Below are 23,609 nucleotides of genomic sequence, written 5' to 3'. Positions count from 1 at the left end.
CAAATTAAATTTGAACTTAGTACACCGAAAGCAAACAAAACAAAACATTATACTTGGCCCGATAGACTTATCGATTTCGATTAATTGTTAGAGAAACTTCTTGTGCAGCCCTAAGTAATCGCAATCGTTGTCTCGGTCCATTTGCCATCACTGCTTTAAACATAAACAATCGTCAAAATTTCTGCTGCGTACACACAGGAAAAATCGTAACGGGGCTACCAGATTGCAGGTCGATAAAATTAATGCACGTTTACCGCTCACTTGTGAGCAATCTGCATTTTGTATAATGAACGTTGAAGCCGAGGAATGTGTACCAGATGCAGCAACAGCCTGCAAGCGCCTGAAGCGCACACACTCCAAAGACGAAACTTGCAGCGAAGAAGCAGCAGCAGTTGCAGTTGCAGCTGGATCTAAAGTGGACCTAATATTGGTTGGGTAAGTGGAAAAGCAAGCGCGTATATTTTCACTACATTGATTGATTTCTACGGCGTGCAGCAAGGAGGCAAACGTGACCCACAACAACAACAACAACAGGAACAAAAGCGAATTAGAATCGGGCACTGGCAATGTGGCGGCAGCTGCAAACGCTGACAAAGACTCCATGGTCGAGACATCGAGCGAAACGTTATCGGATCTAATCTTAGACACCGAATCTCGCTCACCACGCCTATTTCCCATTCGAGATAGTTTAGACTCGATTGATGAGCCGGCAACAACTATTAACCCGCCGGATGTAATTTCCGATTCTTCAAGCTCCAATCCGTTCCTGGAAATGTTGCCGGGCGAGCCAGGTTATGTCGCACGCAATAACTCGGCCGGAAATGATGGCAATACCGAAAACGGCGATGCAGTTGCCAGTTCGCGTACATTTAATCGAACACGCACGCATCGTGTGCGCTCTTATCGCTCCGCATTTTCGAATTTGGAGTCCAGCAGCAGCAGCAGTGCCAGCGGCAGCGTTCATCAATATAACAGTGATACCAATGATGCGGATGTGGATGAGGACGAAGCCGATGATGCCGCGGTGCCAGCAAATGCTGATGAGCAGGAGGATGAATCTCGTTCGCCGGCGGCTCAGTTGCTAGACGAAAGCAGCTCCGACTCGAGCGGCGCGTTCTGGAACCGTTTCTACACGTCTAGCAATGAGGAAAACGATTCCGTAAGTCTGCTTAATATGTATCTATTGTAGATGTGTATGAAGGGTTTTAGGTTTATGTGTATTTAGAGCAGGCAGAAGGCCGCATTTCCGAGCCCATAAAAGATTATTTTCTTGACCAGGACATCGAAGCTAAGTCTTTTCGTTTGCCCGTCTGTCGTCGATCTCGAAAACGACATTTCAATTTTAACCAAACGTTATCTGTTCCCATTCCATATAACCAGAATTTTTGGGCAATATTCAAAAATTATGAAAGCTGAATACATTAAAAGTAGGTTCTCTCCTGCTGCTGTAATGCTCTTCCGCCTGGAGCACTCTTCTTTCCCTTGAAAAACATTTAAAACTGAAAAAAAGAGGAACATTTTGTTTCAAATGTCAGAACTAATACGAGCACACGGGTAAATCCGGTACGGAGCAAAACATTTAGTAGTCTAGAGCTGTAAGAATAACTATATACGAATATATAAAAAATATATAACAATATGTTTTTTGCCGTAAGTTGAGCGCTTCTGTATATATAATGGCAATTGTTTTGTGACCACAATCCGTGCAGGACGACGATTACAATGAGGCGGAAGCAAATCCGGCCGATAAGGAGCAAATTGAGTTGGCCGTTAACAAAGTGCTGTGCAAATCGAAACCGTCGTACAACTGGAACTTTGCACAGGAGCTGATGCGGCGCGAGCATAATCTGTTCAATCGGATTGGATGGCGTGGCGGGCACACCACGGCCATGAGCTTCGGTCAGGGATATTACGGCTCGCGGCAGGTGGTCGAGCGTATGAAGCTGTTGAATGCTTTGAGCATGCATCGTTGCTGCGTTAATTGCTTGAGCTTCAATCGTAGCGGAGATCTGATTTGCTCCGGCTCCGACGATCTGAGCATCATTGTTTGGGACTGGGCGAACGGCAGGCCGAGGCATAGCTTCAAATCTGGCCATAGCTTGAACATATTCCAAACGAAATTCATCGACAGCGTCGGCTGCCTGGACGTTGTCTCCTCCAGCCGCGACGGTCAGGTGCGACGCGCCGTCATACCGCCATCCGGCAGCAGCAGCATCAAGCCCGTACGTCTCTACAGCCATAACGATGCTGTCCACAAGCTTGTCGTCGTGCCGCAGAGCAAGCATGAGGTGATCAGCGCCGGCGAGGATGCCGCGGTCAAGCACTTTGATTTGCGCACCAATGCCTGCACGACAATGCTCCGATGCGTCTCCAGCGACGACAACAGACGCGTTCGTCTCTTCAGCATTGCCCACCATCCATATGCGCCAGAGTTTTGCGTCAGCGGCTCCGATGACAAGCTGCGCGTCTACGACAAGCGCAAGCTGACCAGCCCCATACACGAAATGACGCCCAAGGATCTGAAAGACGTGAGTCTTGAAATACACACATTTTCCCCTAACTGTGACAATATTCCCCCCTTTTTTGTGCAGACGAAGATAACGCAGATCACGTGCGCGGTCTACAATCACAGCGGCAGCGAAATTCTCGCTTCCTACAGCGATGCGGGAATTTATCTATACGACAGCCGCAACTATAAGGATGGCGAATTTCTGCACTCCTATGAAGGACACATGTAAGATACGCAACAAAATCGACTATCTTCGGCACGCCGAAGGTTAGATACCCTTGTAGAATAATGTGCTCCTTTCTATAGCCTATACATACACACATACATGCATACATACATAAATACATGCATACTTACATACATAAATACATACATGCATACATACATGCATACATACATACATACATACATACATACATACATACATGCATACATGCATACATACATACATACATACATACATACATACATACACACTTACATACATGCATACATGCAAACTTACATACATGCATACATACAATACATTCATACTTACATACATGCATACATAAATACATGCATACTTACATACATGCATACATACATTCCCAGCCCCATAACTCGGTCAAATCTCATCAGATTTTCAGGAGGTTTGGTTTTTTGTACTTAGTTTTCCCTCTAGATTAATCTGGCAAACAAATCTGACTACGTTAATTTTAGTCGAAATTCATGCCAAAATCGTATCCCTAAGAGTCGTATATAGACATAGGTCGAAATTTCCCAGCCCCATAACTCGCTCAAATCTCATCAGATTTTCTCGAGGTTTGGTTTTTTGTACTTAGTTTTCCCTCTACAATAATCTGGCAAACAAATCTGACTACGTAAATTTTAGTCGAAATTCATGTCAAAATCTTACCTCTAGATTCGTATATAGACATAGGTCGAAATTTCCCACCCCCATAACATGGTCAAATCTCATCAGATTTTCACGAGGTTTGGGTTTTTGTACATAGTTTTCCCTCTAGAATTATCTGGCAAACAAATCTGACTACGTAAATTTTAGTCGAAATTCATGTCAATTTCTTACCTCTAGATTCGTATATAGACATAGGTCGATATTTCCCACCTCCATAACTCGGATAAATCACATCAGATTTCACGAGGTTTGGCTTTTTGTACATAGATTTCCCTCTAGATTAATCTGGCATTCAAATCTGAGTACGTAAAATTTAGCCGAATTTCATGTCAAAATCTTACCCCTAAGATTCGTATATAGCCATAGGTCGAAATTTCCCAGCCCCATAACTCGGTCAAAACTCAACTGATTTTCATGAGGCTTGGCTTTTTTTGCATAGTTTTCCCTCTAAATTTATCTGGTATTCAAATCTGAGTACGTAAATTTTAGCCGAATTTCATGTCAAAATCTTACCTCTAGATTCGTATATAGACATAGGTCGAAATTTTCCCACCCCCATAACTTGGTCAAAACTCATCCGATTTTCACCAGCTTTGGTTTTTTGTACATAGTTTTCCCTCTAGATTAATCTGGCATTCAAATCTGACTACGTAAATTTAAGTCGAAATTCATGTCACAATCTTACCCCTAGAGTCGTATATAGACATAGGTCGAAATTTCCCAACCCCATAACTCGGTCAAATCTCATCAGATTTTCACGAGGTTTGGATTTTTGTATACAGTTTTCCCTCTATATTAATCTGGCAAACAAATCTGACTACGTAAATTTAAGTCGAAATTCATGTCAAAATCTTACCCCTAGATTAGTATATGAACATAGGTCAAAATTTCCCACCTCCATAACTCGGATAAATCTCATCAGATTTTCACGAGGTTTGGATGTTTGTACATAGTTTTCCCTCTAGATTAATCTGGCATTCAAATCTGACTACGTAAATTTTAGTCCGAAATTCATGTCAATTTCTTACCTCTAGATTCGTATATAGACATAGGTAAAAATTTCCCACCCCCATAACTCGGTGAAATGTCATCAGATTTTCACGAGGTTTGGGGTTTTGTACATAGTTTTCCCTCTAGAATTATCTGGCAAACAAATCTGACTACGTAAATTTTAGTCGAAATTCATGTCAATTTCTTACCCCTAGATTCGTATATAGACATAGGTCGATATTTCCCACCTCCATAACTCGGATAAATCACATCAGATTTTCACGAGGTTTGGCTTTTTGTACATAGATTTCCCTCTAGATTAATCTGGCATTCAAATCTGAGTACGTAAATTTTAGCCGAATTTCATGTCAAAATCTTACCCCTAAGATTCGTATATAGCCATAGGTCGAAATTTCCCAGCCCCATAACTCGGTCAAAACTCAACCGATTTTCATGAGGCTTGGCTTTTTTTGCATAGTTTTCCCTCTAAATTTATCTGGTATTCAAATCTGAGTACGTAAATTTTAGCCGAATTTCATGTCAAAATCTTACCTCTAGATTCGTATATAGACATATGTAGGTCGAAATTTCCCACCCCCATAACTTGGTCAAAACTCATCCGATTTTCACCAGCTTTGGTTTTTTGTACATAGTTTTCCCTCTAGATTAATCTGGCATTCAAATCTGACTACATAAATTTAAGTCGAAATTCATGTCACAATCTTACCCCTAGATTCGTATATAGACATAGGTCGAAATTTCCCAACCCCATAACTCGGTCAAATCTCATCCGATTTTCACGAGGTTTGGTTTTTTGTACTTAGTTTTCCCTCTAGATTAATCTGGCATTCAAATCTGAATACCAAAATTTTAGTCGAAATTCATGCCAAAATCTTACCCCTAGATTCGTGTATGAACATAGGTCGAAATTTCCCAGCCCCATAACTCGCTCAAATCTCATCAGATTTTCACGAGGTTTGGATGTTTGTACATAGTTTTCCCTCTAGATTAATCTGGCATTCAAATCTGACTACGTAAATTTTAGTCGAAATTCATGTCAATTTCTTACCTCTAGATTCGTAAATAGGCATAGGTCGAAATTTCCCACCTCCATAACTCGGATAAATCTCATCAGATTTTCACGAGGTTTGGATGTTTGTACATAGTTTTCCCTCTAGATTAATCTGGCATTCAAATCTGACTACGTAAATTTTAGTCGAAATTCATGTCAATTTCTTACCTCTAGATTCGTATATAGACATAGGTAAAAATTTCCCACCCCCATAACTCGGTGAAATGTCATCAGATTTTCACGAGGTTTGGGGTTTTGTACATAGTTTTCCCTCTAGAATTATCTGGCAAACAAATCTGACTACGTAAATTTTAGTCGAAATTCATGTCAATTTCTTACCCCTAGATTCGTATATAGACATAGGTCGATATTTCCCACCTCCATAACTCGGATAAATCACATCAGATTTTCACGAGGTTTGGCTTTTTGTACATAGATTTCCCTCTAGATTAATCTGGCATTCAAATCTGAGTACGTAAATTTTAGCCGAATTTCATGTCAAAATCTTACCCCTAAGATTCGTATATAGCCATAGGTCGAAATTTCCCAGCCCCATAACTCGGTCAAAACTCAACCGATTTTCATGAGGCTTGGCTTTTTTTGCATAGTTTTCCCTCTAAATTTATCTGGTATTCAAATCTGAGTACGTAAATTTTAGCCGAATTTCATGTCAAAATCTTACCTCTAGATTCGTATATAGACATATGTAGGTCGAAATTTCCCACCCCCATAACTTGGTCAAAACTCATCCGATTTTCACCAGCTTTGGTTTTTTGTACATAGTTTTCCCTCTAGATTAATCTGGCATTCCGCTCAAATCTCTCAGATTTTCTCGAGGTTTGGTTTTTTGCTAGTTTTCCCTCTAAATATCTGGCACAAATCTGATACGTAAATTTTAGCGAATTTATGTCACAATCTTACCCCTAGATTCGTATATAGACATAGGTCGAAATTTCCCAACCCCATAACTCGGTCAAATCTCATCAGATTTTCACGAGGTTTGGTTTTTTGTACTTAGTTTTCCCTCTAGATTAATCTGGCATTCAAATCTGACTACGTAAATTTTAGTCGAAATTCATGTCAAAATCTTACCCCTAGATTCGTATATAGACATAGGTCGAAATTTCCCACCCCCATAACTCGGTCAAATCTCATCAGATTTTCACGAGGTTTGGATGTTTGTACATAGTTTTCCCTCTAGATTAATCTGGCATTCAAATCTGACTACGTAAATTTGTCGACGTCCCCCGAAGATTGCATGGTCAAATTCCCACCCCCTCGTCATCAGATTTTCCGAGGTTTGGTTTTTGTACAGTTTTCCCTCTAATAATCTGGCAAACAAATCTGACTACGTAAATTTAGTCGAAATTATGTCAAATCTTACCCTAGATTCGTAATGCATAGGTCAAATTTCCCACCTCCATAACTCGGATAAATCTCATCAGATTTTCACGAGGTTTGGCTATTTGTACTAGTTTTCCCTCTAGATTAATCTGGCATTCAAATCTGACTACGTAAATTTTAGTCGAAATTCATGTCAAAATCTTACCCCTAGATTCGTATATAGACATAGGTCGAAATTTCCCACCCCCATAACTTGGTCAAATCTCATCAGATTTTCACGAGGTTTGGATGTTTGTACATAGTTTTCCCTCTAGATTAATCTGGCATTCAAATCTGACTACGTAAATTTTAGTCGAAATTCATGTCAATTTCTTACCCCTAGATTCGTATATAGACATAGGTCGAAATCCCACCCATCCGGTCAAATCTCCGTTTTCACGAGGTTTGGATTTTTGTACACAGTTTTCCCTCTATATTAATCTGGCAAACAAATCTGACTACGTAAATTTAAGTCGAAATTCATGTCAAAATCTTACCCCTAGATTAGTATATGACATAGGTCAAAATTTCCCACCTCCATAACTCGGTAAATCTCATCAGATTTTCACGAGGTTTGGATGTTTGTACATAGTTTTCCCTCTAGATTAATCTGGCATTCAAATCTGACTACGTAAATTTTAGTCGAAATTCATGTCAATTTCTTACCCCTAGATTCGTATATAGACATAGGTCGATATTTCCCACCTCCATAACTCGGATAAATCACATCAGATTTTCACGAGGTTTGGCTTTTTGTACATAGATTTCCCTCTAGATTAATCTGGCATTCAAATCTGAGTACGTAAATTTTAGCCGAATTTCATGTCAAAATCTTACCCCTAAGATTCGTATATAGCCATAGGTCGAAATTTCCCAGCCCCATAACTCGGTCAAAACTCAACCGATTTTCATGAGGCTTGGCTTTTTTTGCATAGTTTTCCCTCTAAATTTATCTGGTATTCAAATCTGAGTACGTAAATTTTAGCCGAATTTCATGTCAAAATCTTACCTCTAGATTCGTATATAGACATAGGTCGAAATTTCCCACCCCCATAACTCGCTCAAATCTCATCAGATTTTCTCGAGGTTTGGTTTTTTGTACTTAGTTTTCCCTCTACAATAATCTAGCAAACAAATCTGACTACGTAAATTTTAGTCGAAATTTATGTCACAATCTTACCCCTAGATTCGTAAATAGGCATAGGTCGAAATTTCCCACCTCCATAACTCGGATAAATCTCATCAGATTTTCACGAGGTTTGGCTATTTGTACATAGTTTTCCCTCTAGATTGATCTGGCATTCAAATCTGACTACGTAAATTTTAGTCGAAATTCATGTCAAAATCTTACCTCTAGATTCGTATATAGACATAGGTCGAAATTTCCCACCCCCATAACATGGTCAAATCTCATTAGATTTTCACGAGGTTTGGATTTTTGTACACAGTTTTCCCTCTATATTAATCTGGCAAACAAATCTGACTATGTAAATTTAAGTCGAAATTCATGTCAAAATCTTAACCCTAGATTAGTATATGAACATAGGTCAAAATTTCCCACCTCCATAACTCGGATAAATCTCATCAGATTTTCACGAGGTTTGGATGTTTGTACATAGTTTTCCCTCTAGATTAATCTGGCATTCAAATCTGACTACGTAAATTTTAGTCGAAATTCATGTCAATTTCTTACCTCTAGATTCGTATATAGACATAGGTAAAAATTTCCCACCCCCATAACTCGGTGAAATGTCATCAGATTTTCACGAGGTTTGGGTTTTTGTACATAGTTTTCCCTCTAGAATTATCTGGCAAACAAATCTGACTACGTAAATTTTAGTCGAAATTCATGTCAATTTCTTACCTCTAGATTCGTATATAGACATAGGTCGATATTTCCCACCTCCATAACTCGGATAAATCACATCAGATTTTCACGAGGTTTGGCTTGTTGTACATAGATTTCCCTCTAGATTAATCTGGCATTCAAATCTGAGTACGTAAATTTTAGCCGAATTTCATGTCAAAATCTTACCCCTAAGATTCGTATATAGCCATAGGTCGAAATTTCCCAGCCCCATAACTCGGTCAAAACTCAACCGATTTCCATGAGGCTTGGCTTTTTTTGCATAGTTTTCCCTCTAAATTTATCTGGTATTTAAATCTGAGTACGTAAATTTTAGCCGAATTTCATGTCAAAATCTTACATCTAGATTCGTATATAGACATAGGTCGAAATTTCCCACCCCCATAACTTGGTCAAAACTCATCCGATTTTCACCAGCTTTGGTTTTTTGTACATAGTTTTCCCTCTAGATTAATCTGGCATTCAAATCTGACTACGTAAATTTAAGTCGAAATTCATGTCACAATCTTACCCCTAGATTCGTATATAGACATAGGTCGAAATTTCCCACCTCCATAACTCGGTCAAAACTCAACCGATTTTCATGAGGCTTGGCTTTTTTGCATAGTTTTCCCTCTAAATTTATCTGGCATTCAAATCTGAGTACGTAAATTTTAGCCGAATTTAATGTCAAAATCGTATCCCTAGATTCGTATATAGACATAGGTCAACATTTCCCACCCCCATAACATGGTCAAATCTCATCAGATTTTCGAGAGGTTTGGTATTTTGTTGGATTGGCAATTTGGCAATCTTAATTTTTTAAATTAAAAACTTCGACTTACCGAGCTCTGAGCCAGAATTAAGGTTCCCGAATATGAGACCCCAGGTTTACGAACAAAGGGTATATGCGTTTGGAGGTGTCTCCAATAATTTGCATATTTTGTGTCAATCCAAATACCCGCTGCAAGGGTATACAAATATTGATATGTGTAGACGCCAATTTAATCCTTTCGTATTCGATTTACAGCAATAGCCGCACCATAAAAGGGGTCAACTTCTTTGGACCGCACTCGGAGTATATAATCAGTGGCAGCGACTGTGGCAACATCTTCTTTTGGGACAAGAACACCGAGGCGGTGATTAACTTTGTGAAGGGCGATCATGCCGGCGTGGTCAACTGCCTGGAGCAGCATCCATCGATGCCAGTGCTGGCCACATCTGGTCTGGATCACAACGTTAAGATTTGGACGCCCAGCGGTCTGAGCGAAGCTGTAAGTCGGCTTTCGCTTTCGCATATACAAACAGTTGAAACTAATTTTTCTAATTTTAGGAGGTGCCTCGCACGGATGCGCTGAAGGAAACGCTGCAGCGGAACTTTAGACGCAGTCTTTTGGACGTGGGCGACTTTGACATCAATCAGATACACTATTTCATACGTCAGCTTATTGAGCCACGTCGCAGTGCAGCTGGTGCAGCAGCTGGTGGTGGCGAACAGGGTCCGCGGGAGCGCAATCGTAATCTTTTCAGGAGCAGCAGCAGTAGCAGCAGCAGCAGCATCAGCTCCAGTCCCGCTCCAGCCGCCAACAACCAGGCGGCGCGTACCCGAGACAGCAATCCGAGTAGCTCCGATGAGGGCAATGCCGATCCGCTTGGCTGCCGCTCGCAATGAGAAGGAAGAACTGCATCATCCGCCAATCTATCATTGTCATTAATCCAAAGTCGTCTACATTACGTATTCTCGTTTGGTTTCCTGGTCTTTAAAAGTCCCGGAAAGCATGCATTATTATTTGTTTTCTCTTTTTTTTATATATTTTGTGTGTTGCGAGCACCTGAAAGTTTGCGAGCTCTACGTCTTTTATTTGAAAGCGTTTTCAAATGCTGTGAATATATACAAATAAGCGCGCCCATATTCTAATTTTGAACAATTTCTAATAAATACACACACGCATCGAAGAACAGAATGTGTTTCGTGTCGTCTCTTGTCAGACTGTGTTTAATCGTTGGTTTGGCAAATGAGCGCAACGCTGCGCTTCACCCAGTGGGAGGCCTTCATCTGCGTATTCAAAAGCAGCGGCACCACATAATTCGTCGAGTGTCCGGTCGTCGAGAGCGTGCCCTTGCGCTCGCCCGTCTTGTATAGCGGGCAGCGATAGCGCGTGCCCTCCGTGACTTCCAGTAGGGTTATGGGCCGGAAGTAGATGACGGGCATCACATACATCAGCACCTTGGGCAGCTGTTCGACCAGCATGTTGTGTTCCCAGTCCCAGCGTGCGCCCTCCAGGAAGAGTCCGTTGCAATAGACACCGTCATCGGGCGCCGCGGTCTTTGTCTCCACTTTGAGCACATCGTAGTCGAAGGTTAGCGTATCGATGGGTATTTTATATTTGCGTGCGTAATTCTGCATGGCGCCGGTGAGGAAGGCCTGCGTGAAGAAGAAGCCCGATAGCCAGAAGGTGGGCGGCTTGCCGACACGATGCCATTGATGCAGCCAATTGAGACGCTTATACAAATCCTGAACATAGGCGCCTAGTGGCTTGAGACAGGGATAGGACTTGCCCATCCATTTGAGCGGTATACGATTGAATTTCATTGCGGTCATCACATTTTCCAAATCGGGCGTCATCACAATGATGCCCTTAATGGCCATGGCCAGGTCGCGGCACGAGCCGCGTATCTCTTTTTGCAGCTTGAGGAAGCGTTCCATTTCCTGTACGACAACCGTGTTCATTGATTCATTGTAATCAACGGGATATTTTTCGGCAGCCGCCTCGATGTCCATGTCGGGCGGCATTTCGGTCTCAATCTGTTTAATCGTATTGAGCACCATTTGCTCGGGACTCAGGCCGCCGCTCGCCTGGCCGGCCGCCTCGCTGCCCAGCAGCAAAATCATCGATTCCAGCAGCGTTTTGGTCGTCTGCAAGTCTCGCGTTATGCCCGAATTGGCGTGCAAGCCATATACCTCCGGTGGCGCCAGCGACGGCATACTCTCGTCCAGATAGCGCAGAATCTCCCGATGCTCCGTCTTGCGCGGCAATATATAACGATCATCGGCTGCGAAGCGGAAACGATTGTCGGACACAGCTTGCGGATTGCAAAAGTCAGCGAGAATTGTGACAATCGCGCGCCTGTCCCAATTATCCGTGACACGTCCGCCGTAGTTGCACTCGCTGGTCAAATACGAGATGGCGTCATACGGCACGTGCTCGTACTGGTTGAGCAGCATCTGCAAGGGATGGGATCATATATATCAACATGGTTAATTTAAATACAACTAGAGCTGGTTTACGTTTAGCTGCAGCACTGAGATTTGCAGATCGGATTCGTTGAATCCGTAGGCAATGTTCCAGCCCAAGGGGCCGTATTTGCGTCGCTCCTGTACGACGGCATGGAAGAAACAGATGCCGAACAGCAGACGGGTAAAAGCGCGATCCTGCTTGGCGCAGCCCATATAGAACTCGGGATCATTAATTGGCTCCGAGTTGTAGGAGCGCATCAGATTCTCTCGCAGACCTGTCGGCGGTTCGTTTGTCATCTTGACGCCGTTCTGCAGGATCGTCACGGGAAACTGCGGCGTCGGATACGCCGTAAGCCAAATGCGGAAGTTCGCTGGAAAGGAAGTCAAAAGGAAAGTTTTATAAACTAATTGGAATATATGGAATAATTTTCACTCACCCTGCGTGTTAAAGGTGTCCATGTTCTCCCACAGATACTCCAAGGTGGACATCCAGGATGCGGCCAGATGGCAATTTTGCAGGCACACCCAGTAGCCCATTTCCTGGGCATTCTTGATCAGAGCGGTCGCAATTGGGCCCTGACCCTGACCAAGCGAGATGCTCTGGAACGACTCCTCCTGGCCCATTTTTTCGGCAAATGCCAGCAGAGAGCCCAACGGATCAGCGCCCGGCGACAGGATGAACACGAGCGGAGTCAGCGCTGTGGAGTCCGCATACGACTTGGATATATCGAATTCCGGCGGCGAGACGTACTGATCCCCAATTGTGTTCGCTATAAAGTTGCGTACGCCTAGGAAAACCGAGTCCGGACGCAGCGCCTTCAGCACTATGATCTTCTCAAAGGCCGTCGTCTTGTCGTTCCAGGGTGGCGGCAGGGGCTGCAGCTCTGGCGAGCCGTGATCATAGATTGCTTGCCAGGCGCGCAAATTACCGCGGAGCGAGTTAACAATTCCGTTCAGCTCCTTGAGCTCCTCGAGGCGTAGGAAATTCAGCCAGACGATGTCGGTTATCCAGCTGGGATCGGGATTGGGCGGTATATTGGTGGACTCCTTGGCATTGGTCAGCAGATGCGACAGATGACGCATCTCAACCTGACCCGTGCCCAGCATAATCCGTGCGGTCAGTATGAAGGAGAAGAGCAGCTTGTCCTTCTCGAAAATGGAGCGGCAAACGTTGTTGTACAGATTTCGGGTGAAGCCATCGACCAGGAACTTGATGCGACGCGGCAAATCCTTCGACTTGTTGGCCGTTTCAATGGAGTACATATACAGATTGATGTACCAGTTGAGGGAGAACTGATACATGGGATCGATATTGGGCAGATCGGTTATGGAATAATATAGGATGGAGGAATGGACTGCGACGGGTTTATAGTTGAGGCGGAATGCCTCGATTTTGGCGGACGTTTCCTTGGCTGCCTCCTGCTTCTCCGTAATGTCCTTGGAGAGCGTCTTCGAATCGGCCAATATGAGGATGGCCGCCTCGTTCTCCAGTATATCACCCTCGCTGGAGGTCAACGTCTTGAGGATCATGTTCTCGGCATCGCGAAGGGCGCCCTTGTTGGCCGCCGCCTCGGTGGTCAGCATAATGCGCAGCTCCTGCAGATCGGGCCGCTCCTTGGCCACCACAATGCTCAGCAGCTGGTCCATCAGAGCGTTCTGGGTGAGAGCGAAATTAATCACCGTCACCTTGTTGAATGTCTCCGGCAGAAAGTGAGGATTGCGCAAATTGCACGTCATATACAGCCGGAAATTCGGCGAGACCGGAACGACATTCTCGCCGAGACTGATTTGCTTGACGCCGCCCTGCATGAAGGTCTGCCGCATTAGTATCGGATCCAGTGGCACTTCCAGCTCCTCCTGCACGTTCTCAATGATCACAGGCGAACCGTACTCCAAGGCGTCGGCAATAATCTTCATGTAGTTGCTCTGATTGAACTTGACGCAATTGAGGCGATTCTTGCGTTCCATGTTCTTCAGCCAATTATTGGCCTGACCCTGGGGATCGATAAACAGACTGTAACGACTCGAATTGGCCGAAATGATGGCATTCTCGCTGGAGAACTCATCGTTGGGCAGCCCGTCCAGCTGCCAGTTCTGTATGGTCACCTCCAGGCCCAGCACAGCCGTGATCGAGTACTTCTTCGAGCAGGGTATCTGCAGGGCGTTGCATTTCTTGAACCAATCCTGCACGCAAGTCGCCCGATATTGCAGATTCACGGCGGACAGGTAGGCAATAATGCCGCACGAGATGAGCACATCGCCGGGCAAATGATCGTACAGATCCTGCAGATCATCGGCTGCCTGATTCCAGCGCGACTTCTCGCCACCGAGGCCACCGATCAGCGCCTCAGCGCGTATCAGCTTGTTGCGGCAATTCTCGGCATGCTGTTCGGTCTTCTTCATCTCCTCGTTCGCCTTGTCCAGCTCGATGTTGAGCAGCGCCACCTTCTCCTCCAGCGCCGCTGCCATCGCACGCTTCTCGGCCAGAAAGGCCATCGTGTCGGCGTACTCCTTCTCGGCGGCGGCGAGCTTGGCCTTCTTGGGCGCGACCACCTTGGCGACATCGTCGTACATGTCCATGGCGATGACCCACTGGCAGAGACCCTTGGCAGCGCTGGAGGCCTTGGCCACCACCTTCGGATCGAAGTCCTTGTTGGGTATGAACTCCTTGCGTATGCGCTTCATCACCTCAACCGGAATGTTGTCCTTGTCGAACTCTTTGAGTGCGGGCAGAAAATTCATATCGCCCAGGATGCGCTTGCTGGGCCCCCAAAAATCGTTGACCATCTTGCCGGTGGACGGATCGGGTATGCGCTCCGGCGGCAAACCCTTCATTACACAAACTGCCGCCATGACCAGTTTGATGACCGGCGGCGGATTCTTCATGGACTTGACCAATGTGATGTCCGCCGGTTTTAGGGTGTTCAGAGCGGCCAGTGCATCCTCCAGCACGGGTATGGCCTTGGCCAAATCCTTTTCGCATTCACCCTTGAGCACCTGGGCCGCCTCGGCCTGCACGGAGGCCACCTCCTCATCCTGCTTGACCTGCTCGGCAGCCGCGCTGGCCGCCAGCGTCTCCTTGTTTATCTCCAGCATCATTTTGCGCGAAGCCTCCGCCAGGGCCACCAACTTCGGCTGCAGTGCACCCAGATCGCGCTGCATTATGGAAATGGCTGCTGCGGCATTCGCCAACGTATCCAAGCCGCCAATGTAGCGCATTTTGGCCTGCATAGTCTCCTCCTGCTTGCGCGCGATAAGCGTCTGAAAGGATCGGATTAGCTCAATGAAGGAGGCGTTCGTCTGGTAGATGTGGCGATTGGACATCTGGCAGAAGGCGCGTGTGGCACGCGCTGCCGTCGTATGAAAGTACTGGCACGTGTCCATGATGGCCATTTTGATCTGTTCGGAGGGCACGTTGACATCGACCAGCGACATTTTGGCTATCATCTGAAGCGCCTCCTCCGGCCAGCTGTCATACCAATCGATGGTGCAGCAATTCACCAGCGAGGGATACAAACGCACCCGGGTACGGAGCGCGTCGCCAATGGGCGAGAAGCTGAGCACGATGTGCAGCTTCTGTTTGCAGCGATTGACAAAGAACGAGAAGACCTGCAGCGGCGACACATCGATATTGCGATTGCCTCCTTGGGCGGCGAGGCGCACCATCTCGAGCACCTCCTGCTTCTCGTCGATGGGAAAAATGTTGGGCACCTCGCCCTGATTGAGCAGGCAATCGATGTCCTGCAGAAAGAGCTCCATTTTGATTTGATTCTCGGTAATGAGAAACGTGGTGTGCTTATTCATGCCGCCCGCCTCCTTCAGTATGGCTTTGATATCGTCGTGCCATTCATTGGCGCCATAGTTCTTTGTTATCTCCGGCTGGAAGAACGATGTCTGCACCATATTGGTGGCCAGCTTGGTTAGCGACTGCCGCCCCGAGCCGCCCAGCCCGATCAGCAACGCGCTGGCGCCTTGTATGGATATGATGCGGCAGATCCGGTTGAGATGCTGCATGGCGAACGTGAACAGTGTGATGTCCATTTTGGAGCGACGCGTCGAGTTGTAGTCCTCCAGGCTGGCCTCGGACAGCTTGTGAAAGATCTCCATGCTGGGCACCTCCTCGTAGCGACGTTCGTCCGGCTCGCTGTCCTCGTCAAAGTACATGCCAAAGAAGACCTCGTTGGCGGCTTCCATGCTGAACGACTGCTCCGAATCCTGCAGGGGTTTAATGTTATATTAATCATTGATTTTATGGAGTATACTTAACATACCGTGACGTACTTCTCGAAGACACTCTCCACCTTGTCCTTGAAGTTGGCTTTGAGGCATTCGTTCAGCTTCTCGAACATCCATTTGCGATCGATGTCGTCCACGAGGCGATCGTAAAACACGCGCATAGCCTCATGATACCAGACGCGTATCAGCATTTTCTTGTCATTCACGGACTCTTTGCGTACGAGGGTGCAGCCGGTGACAACGCGTGAAATGTCGCGCAAATTGAATATATAATGGGATTTGGCGGGCGTGGCGCGCACCTCGGACTGGACGCTCTTGTAGATGCTCTGCGTGGCGCTAATTATCTGATTGGTCACCACGAACACATCCTGGCTGTGTCCCGAGCGCCGAAAGCCGTTCAGCGCGACATTGAGAAAGATGCGAAACATGGTATCATCGCTGAACGTGTTGATCGAGTAGACATTGAAGTGGTTAAGGAAGCGCGCATAGACGTCCTGGCGACTGCCGCCGGGCAGGCCGCAGGCGGTCATAATGAGTACATTGTTAATATAGATCTTGGAGCTATCCTTCAGATCGTACACATGGCCATAGTCGAAGAATTGTCGCAACAATTCCAGCGGCGGCTGAGCACCGTACACTTCCTTTACGGGCATATTCATGTCGTCCACAAAGAGCACGCTCTCCATGCCCTTGGGCGGCCCAAAGATGCCGCGCTTCCACTTTTGCAGCTTGGCTATGATCTGTTCCTGCGTCTGATTGGCGGTTATCATCACGGTAAAGGTTATAAAGCCCGTCTCGTAAACATCGGGATTCAATTTGTTCATCAGATAGTTTTGTATATAGACGCTTTTGCCGGTGCCGGTCGGGCCCACGAGCAGCATGCGTTTCTTGTGCTGCACATGCATTTTCAATAGGTGAACATACCGGGCCGTGTCCACAGTCGGCACAATGACACCAGTTTTGGTCTCCTCAATATCCATGCGCTTGGCTATCTCGGGCCAATGGCGCCAGGTGCCGCGCTGCTTAAAAACGAACACATAGTCAACGAGGAGACCCTCAATCGGCGGCGTAATCTCCATTTTGCCCAAGGCGACTGGCTCCTTCTCGTATAACTGCAAGTAACACTTATTGAGATGAAGAACATATATATAGAATGGAAATACGCACACTTCTCAGGTACGTGTCGTACTTCTCGCGGGATTCTGTATTTAGAACTCCGCCGACGCCCCAAACCAAGGCGAAGAGCATTGCGGCCTGTATGTAGCCCAAGATGTACTTGTCGTAATCGTCCGGATTCTCCTCAATGGCCTCGTCCAGCAGCATGTCTATCAAATCAAATGTGGTCAACATGCAATTAAATTCGCCCGGCTTGATGAACTGGCTGCAGAACCGCCTCACAAAAGTCAGCGACTAAAAAGATACATGTTGAATGACTGGGAATAATTTCTTTAAACTGTACTCACAGGCAACAGGAGCCACTGCATCATGTCCAGCATGTACTGGGTGTTCTCCTTGTCGGCCCAGCGGGGATCGGCTTTCTGTAGCCAGGTGTTCGCAAAGGCACGCCAGCCCAGAGTTGTGGGCTCCATGTAGATCATGCCACAGCGCGAAACTGTAGCTGGGGATGCCTGTGCCAGATCCATTACCTCGAACACCATGGACATTTCATTGGACATGGTGACCACCTCGCCGCTGGTCAGGCACAGTTTCTTATTGTCGTCCAGGACAGTGTTCATGTTCTCTATCCAGACCGCGTCCACGGGACCATCAAAGATGACCTACAGGCAGGAGAGACATGGAAAATAAATGGATACCATTAGGGGGGATCTCCATCAACGTACCCATTTTCTGTCTGGTGTCGGAGTCATGGCGAAATCTCGAAAGATTTTGGGCACCAGGCCGTCGGCCCACTCATAGGATATGGGATCAAAGGAGCCATATAGCTGGTTCATGGTTATGGACTTGGGATTCATAATGCCCATCTGCACGTGCTGAAAGTACGGGCTCTTGGACGGCGCCTTAATCTTGAGCGCCGACAAAACCTTTGCCAGCACCTGCAGCGTCTTGGACTTGCCCGCCAGCGGCTCCCCAACCAGCATGAAGCCATGCCGCACAATGATCATCTCGTAGGTTTGAATGACTTTGATGAGGAAACTGGGCGCCGGTTCCAATATTTCCTCCTTGCAGACGCGCTGAAACTCCGCCTCCATGAGGCTGTAATCGATGTGGGGCAGCTTGATGCCCGGAAAGATGTCCGAGATGATGCCCTCGAAGAGCGGCACATCGAACGACAAAAACTTCGGCAGATTCACATCGATCAAGCTGCGCAGCAGCAGAATGTCCTCCAGCTCGTCGGGAAACTGTTTCTTAATGTTGCCGCAGGCGGAGAGCACGGTCTTTACGGCTCGCATGCCGTAATCGTAATGATTCTGACTGGACAACTGTTCGGAGCACAGACGATATGTGGTCACGATTTTGACAGCCAGCTTACGGGCATCGACAAAGCCGTACGAGTAGAGCGAGATTTCGCCAATCATCGCGTAATCCGGCACCATCATGGCCACGGATCGAAAGAGCACCTTCAGATTGTCGGGTAACTCGGAACGGCCAGCGTAGCCGGGATTCATGGTGATGCAGACATAACAGGCCGGATTCAGGACCAGCTCGGTGCCCTCGAACATGAATTTGGTTGCATTCGCGCGCACCGCCTGGATAATGAGCAGAATCTGCTGGGCCACGACGGAGAGCACCTCCAGCTCGATCCGGTTGAACTCATCGAAGCATGCCCAGGCGCCGCACGAGGCCAAGCCCTTAAAGAACTTGCCCATCGCCTTGTAGTCCAGCCCATCCGAGCAATTAAACACCTTACACTGCACAGCCAGCGCCTTGGCCAGATCCTTGGTTGTTTCCGTCTTGCCCGTGCCGGCGGGTCCCTCGGGAGCCCCGTTCAAATGCAGCTGATAGGCGCCGACCAGGGTGCGATAACAGCGATCGGTGAGCGGCGTAATGACCAGACGATCCGAGTTGCCCAGATACTCGTTGGCAAAGGGCACCGTCGCATTAATGATGCGCACCAGCATCGTCGCGTCCTCCCAGTAGTAGCGCATTTGGGCCAGCCACTGGAAATCGTACTCGCTGCTGATCTTCAGACGGATCAGCTCCTCGGTCACATCCTTGGCATGCACATCGATTACAATTAGCGACTTGATGGTGATTCGGTTCAGATTGCTGATGACGGGCGAACGCACCAGTGTCACAATGTCGTTCAGCTCCTTGGTCAGCTCCTGGAAGAAGTGATTCATCACGGTCTGGTTGCCCCCATAGCTGCGACGCAGGCAGCTGTGCATGCGCGAGGCCCAATAGACTTGCGAAACGGCCAGCACAACCATTTGGGGCCACTCCAGCACCCACTCGTTGCGCTTCACTGTGGGATAATGGTTGAAGGACAGCTCGCACTCGTATCGCACGGCCTTCAGCATTTCGTCCTCGACGCCAATCAGCCATTTCTCGACGCTGCCGCCGGCAGCTACTGTTGATATCTGTTCCATAAACTTGATGTGCTCCTTGTCGCTGCTGATCATGGCTAGAACGTTCTTGCCGGAATCGAACTCGAGTACGTTGATGCCCTCAAAGCATTTGCTGAGATGCGGCTGGACGCGTAACGGATCCTTGGTCTCGGACAGAATTTCCAGCATTTCATCGTTGGCCAAGAAGAAGAAACGTGGAAAATATAAACGTTTCTTTTCCAAATAGTTGCTCACACCCGTCGATATGTCCTCCAACAGTTCGTTGGCCTTCTGCAGTGACTCCAGGAGGCCAGAGAGTGGCGCCGTCTCCATGACAAGCGGATTGCGCATCACTAAGCCCATGTTGCGTGTGTAGGTCTGTTCGACAATGGTAAAGAGGCGACCCTCCTCTGGCATCTGGGCGACAATGTCCTTGGAGGAGAATATGGGCAGCAGGTAGATATAATTGACCTGCACCTTGCCCCACTGATCCAGCGTTTCATTGACGCGCATGATTTTCTCGTACCAGGCGCGCACTTCCTCCTCGCAGGGCTTCATAAACGCCGAGCCACGCATGGCCAGCGTCTTGAGTATGTGATCGTCCAGCAGCGCCTGTATGTCGTCCAGGCTGGAGAGTATGGTTACGCCCGTCTCCTTGTAGGGACCTGTGGGAAACACCTTGTTCTCCCACTCTTTGATCATCATCTGCAGATTGTTCCACAGCTGCAGCTCCTTATTGGCGCTTATGCTGATAATTTCAAACTGATCGAGTATGCTGTCGAGGCCGGAATTCAGAATTTTACGCAACGTTGTGCCGGCATCTGGCGTTATATCGAATCCGGCTATGTCCGACATCTCCTTCCAGTGGCGCTTTCGCAGCGCCGGATTGCACAGCGTGTTCACGATAAACACGCCAATGGTGAAGTCTTTGATGGACCTGATCATCGTGGCGCACAGGCGCAGCGGCACTGGATGCTTCTCCGGATCAGGATCTTCAGTTTGACCCTAAAATTAAACAATAATAAATAATTGATCCTATTTGTAAGTATAAATAGATCACCTTAAATTTGCAAACGGGATTCTCGACCATGTCCTGTTTGATCTTAATGCGATAATATTTTTGATTCTTTTGAAACTCCTTGAGATAATCGTCCGTCGTCGTCTCCACAAACTTCGGCTCCAAGTACTCAAAGGGTCCATCAGTCCACACGCTCAGATAGCGCTGCCATTCAATGCACAATCTTTAAGATCAGACTTTAGTCAGCTCCAAAAATCATTGAGTTTATTTCTACTTACTTCATTAAGTCGGCAAAGGGATAAACGAAGCCCTTGATGACTTCCAGAGTTGGATATTCGGTTGGGTTAATTTTGAAGAGCTTCTCCTCCTTGTTTATCCAGGCCACATAGTCATCGAATGTCTTCAGCTGATCTATAAAGTTCTGGAGTATGATGTAGCATTCGCGAAACTTTTCCGGCCTGCTCATATCATCGATGATGCCCAATTTGGGCAACATTTCGTCAATGTCCGTGTTTAGCTTCTTTACGACCTCCTGTAGATGCTCCTCGAAGAGGAACTTGTAGTGCTCCTGCTGCGATGCGTTATAATCACAGATTTCGTTAATGTCCTTGATCCAGCTGATTGTCTTGATGGTCAGATCGAAATGATACTTGGACATCTGGGTGAGCTCGACGATATTGGTGCCGACCTGAAGGCAATATTGTATGCGATCCGTGAGCTCGGCCAGCTTCTTCATCTTCACGTAGATCATGTAGTCGGCGCTTTCGAGCAGCTCCTCCGTGGACTTTGGTATCAACAGAGCGCTGTCCTTAATATTCTCGAACTCCTCGCAAATCTCCTCCTCCGCCTTAATGTGCTCACTAATGATAATTGCGGTTATGTCGGCAATCAGGCTCTCGGCCATCGAACGCAGCCCCTGGATGGCCGGCTCGTTGTCGATGATGGCCATCTCGAAGAAGTCCGTTGCCGGTTCGCTGCGCAGCTTGTTGATGAACTCGTAGTAGGTCTCGATGCGGGCAAAGTATTCCTCGAACTGATGCGGCTCTTCCAGAAATTTGGCCAGCCGCCTGCGCTCGTCCACCGAGTAGAGAGCGAAATATTTTTGGCGATAGCCATTGAGGTAGTCCATCAGTTGGCTGTACGTGTTGATAATGATTTTCTGAACTCTGTTAATGACATCCTTGACGGTGTTCTCATTCATTTCGATCTTCAGGTAATCGTTGATCGTACCATAGGTGTTTAGCGTGTCCACTTGCGGCTGGAGCGCCTCCATGCGATAGCCCACCATTGAGATTTCCGTGACAATCTCGCCAAAGGTGGCCTGTATATTGGTAAGACTGGGCCGTATATCAAGGCCGTCCTCCATGTCGTTCCAGCCCAAGGACATGCGAAAAACGGGCATGGTGCGCGGACTAGCGCAAATGCGAAACAATTCCTCAAATGTGCGCATCTTCATGTTGTTCACCTCCCGATTCATCAGCCCCTCCAAGCCGCCCCAAGCGCGCCTCCACACATTCATGGGCATGACACGCTTGCGCATCATGCGCCGCAGCACGGACACCAGCCGAGCGTACCAGGTCCAGCGCAGAAATGTATTCACCCTGTCCAGTTGATTCTGTATATACTTGCGATAGAACTTGTAGGAGAGTGCCTCCCGTCCGCACAGACCCATCTGCTGTTGCTGTGCCCCCATGCTGCCCACGTACTGGAAATTACATGCCAAATTGGGCAATTCGGTGACCGAGATGCTCAGTATGACGCGCATCGGCAGCTGCAGGATTAGCAGCTTTTGTGCGATTTTGCGACGATTCTCGAGATATGTTTTGTAGTTGGCCGAGCGTCCCGGCAGGCTGGAATGGAAATCGGCATGCGGTAGATCAAACTTTGTGGGATCCTCGTCAGCAAATTCGGGATGCTGCAATATGTTCTTCATGCTATAGATCTTCATAAGGCGATCGTATTCCTCGTGCACATCACTCATATATGCCTTGACCAGCTCGGGATATTTGGTTTTGAGTCGGTCCGAGGCAAAGCTCAAAATTTTCGCCTCCGTCTTGCGCAGCATGCGGGGCACAATGATTTTGCGCACCTCACGGCGCAAATTGTCCACATAGTGCACCTGCGGCAGCGGTCGCATCTCCGGCTCCGGCTCCCACGGTTTTTTCGCCACCTTCACCTTAATGTCGGCCGCCCGCTGCTTGAGGAACATATAATGGCGGCGTTCGTGCACCTCGGATATGCGAAATGTGAGCAGCGGGTTCTTCATATACGGCTCATTGTCGTATTTGGTAATGTCCGAGGGGGGGCGATGCATGCGCTCCAGCTTGCGGCTATACATCCTGCAGGCTGCCGGCTACTTTTGCTGCTCGAGATGCTGCAGATCATGTGCAAGATATAATTAAATTATTTATGTTGTTGGGCCAAACATGCAACGATTTAACATTTGATTATAATATCCTGTTAATCGTTACTAAGGCAACTTGAATATGTAGTTTTGTGTTTGGTGTGCGTTGTTTTGTTTTTGTATTTTGTCATTTTGTGTACAAATTGTCGATTGCTGCGCTGCTGGGCGTTAGACGCCATTTTGAAAGTCCCACTCTGCGTTTGTGTGTATGTATTTGTATATCGATATCGATAGCGGTGCCATATCGGTTGAAGGCGTCAGAGGCCATTTTGAAAGTCTCACTCTGCGTTTGTGTGTATGTATTTGTATATCGATATCGATAGCGGTGCCATATCTGTTGAAGGCATCAGAGGCCATTTTGAAAGTCCCACTCTGCGTTTGTGTGTATGTATTTGTATTTATTTAATTGCCGATAACAATTATGATATCGATAGCGGTGCCATATCTGTTGAAGGCGTTAGAGGCCATTTTGAAAGTCCCAGTCTGCGTTTGTGTGTATGAATTTGTAT

At 46.9% G+C, this 23,609-nt stretch overlaps 2 protein-coding genes across 4 annotated transcripts; one reads left to right on the top strand and one right to left on the bottom strand.

Moving 5' to 3' along the window:
- The first annotated feature begins 47 nt into the window (after nt 1-47).
- Nucleotides 48-10,662, top strand: LOC135429150 (DDB1- and CUL4-associated factor 8). 2 transcript variants are annotated; one of them, XM_064683380.1, is made up of 5 exons: nt 48-435; nt 496-1,159; nt 1,710-2,734; nt 9,729-9,972; nt 10,032-10,662. In XM_064683380.1, exons 1-5 carry the CDS (start codon nt 287-289, stop codon nt 10,368-10,370), a joined length of 2,421 nt encoding a protein of 806 aa, XP_064539450.1. In that variant the 5' UTR covers nt 48-286; the 3' UTR covers nt 10,371-10,662. The 2 variants fall into 2 exon arrangements, with proteins under 2 accessions (XP_064539450.1, XP_064539451.1); XM_064683381.1 differs by lacking the exons at nt 48-435; nt 496-1,159 and adding an exon at nt 1,518-1,650.
- Dhc62B (Dynein heavy chain at 62B) lies at nt 10,466-23,197 on the bottom strand. 2 transcript variants are annotated; one of them, XM_064683375.1, is made up of 9 exons: nt 20,975-23,185; nt 20,739-20,919; nt 18,014-20,683; nt 17,636-17,950; nt 17,340-17,582; nt 16,208-17,284; nt 12,374-16,151; nt 11,988-12,307; nt 10,466-11,924 (listed from the first exon to the last, which is right to left on the bottom strand). In XM_064683375.1, the coding sequence occupies exons 1-9, from the start codon at nt 23,032-23,034 to the stop codon at nt 10,695-10,697; spliced, it is 11,874 nt and encodes a 3,957-aa protein (XP_064539445.1). In that variant the 5' UTR covers nt 23,035-23,185; the 3' UTR covers nt 10,466-10,694. The 2 variants fall into 2 exon arrangements, with proteins under 2 accessions (XP_064539445.1, XP_064539446.1); XM_064683376.1 differs by lacking the exons at nt 10,466-11,924; nt 11,988-12,307 and having other exon boundaries at nt 15,757-16,151; nt 16,218-17,284; nt 20,975-23,197.
- Nucleotides 23,198-23,609: the final 412 nt, after the last annotated feature.

The sequence above is a fragment of the Drosophila montana genome, unplaced genomic scaffold (genome assembly GCF_035044405.1).
Source record: "Drosophila montana isolate Dmon_TW-CO22-7 unplaced genomic scaffold, ASM3504440v1 contig_2592_1, whole genome shotgun sequence".
Classification (NCBI taxonomy): domain Eukaryota; kingdom Metazoa; phylum Arthropoda; class Insecta; order Diptera; family Drosophilidae; genus Drosophila; species Drosophila montana.
Note: the sequence above shows the minus strand (reverse complement) of the source record. Positions and strands in the feature narration are given on the sequence as shown.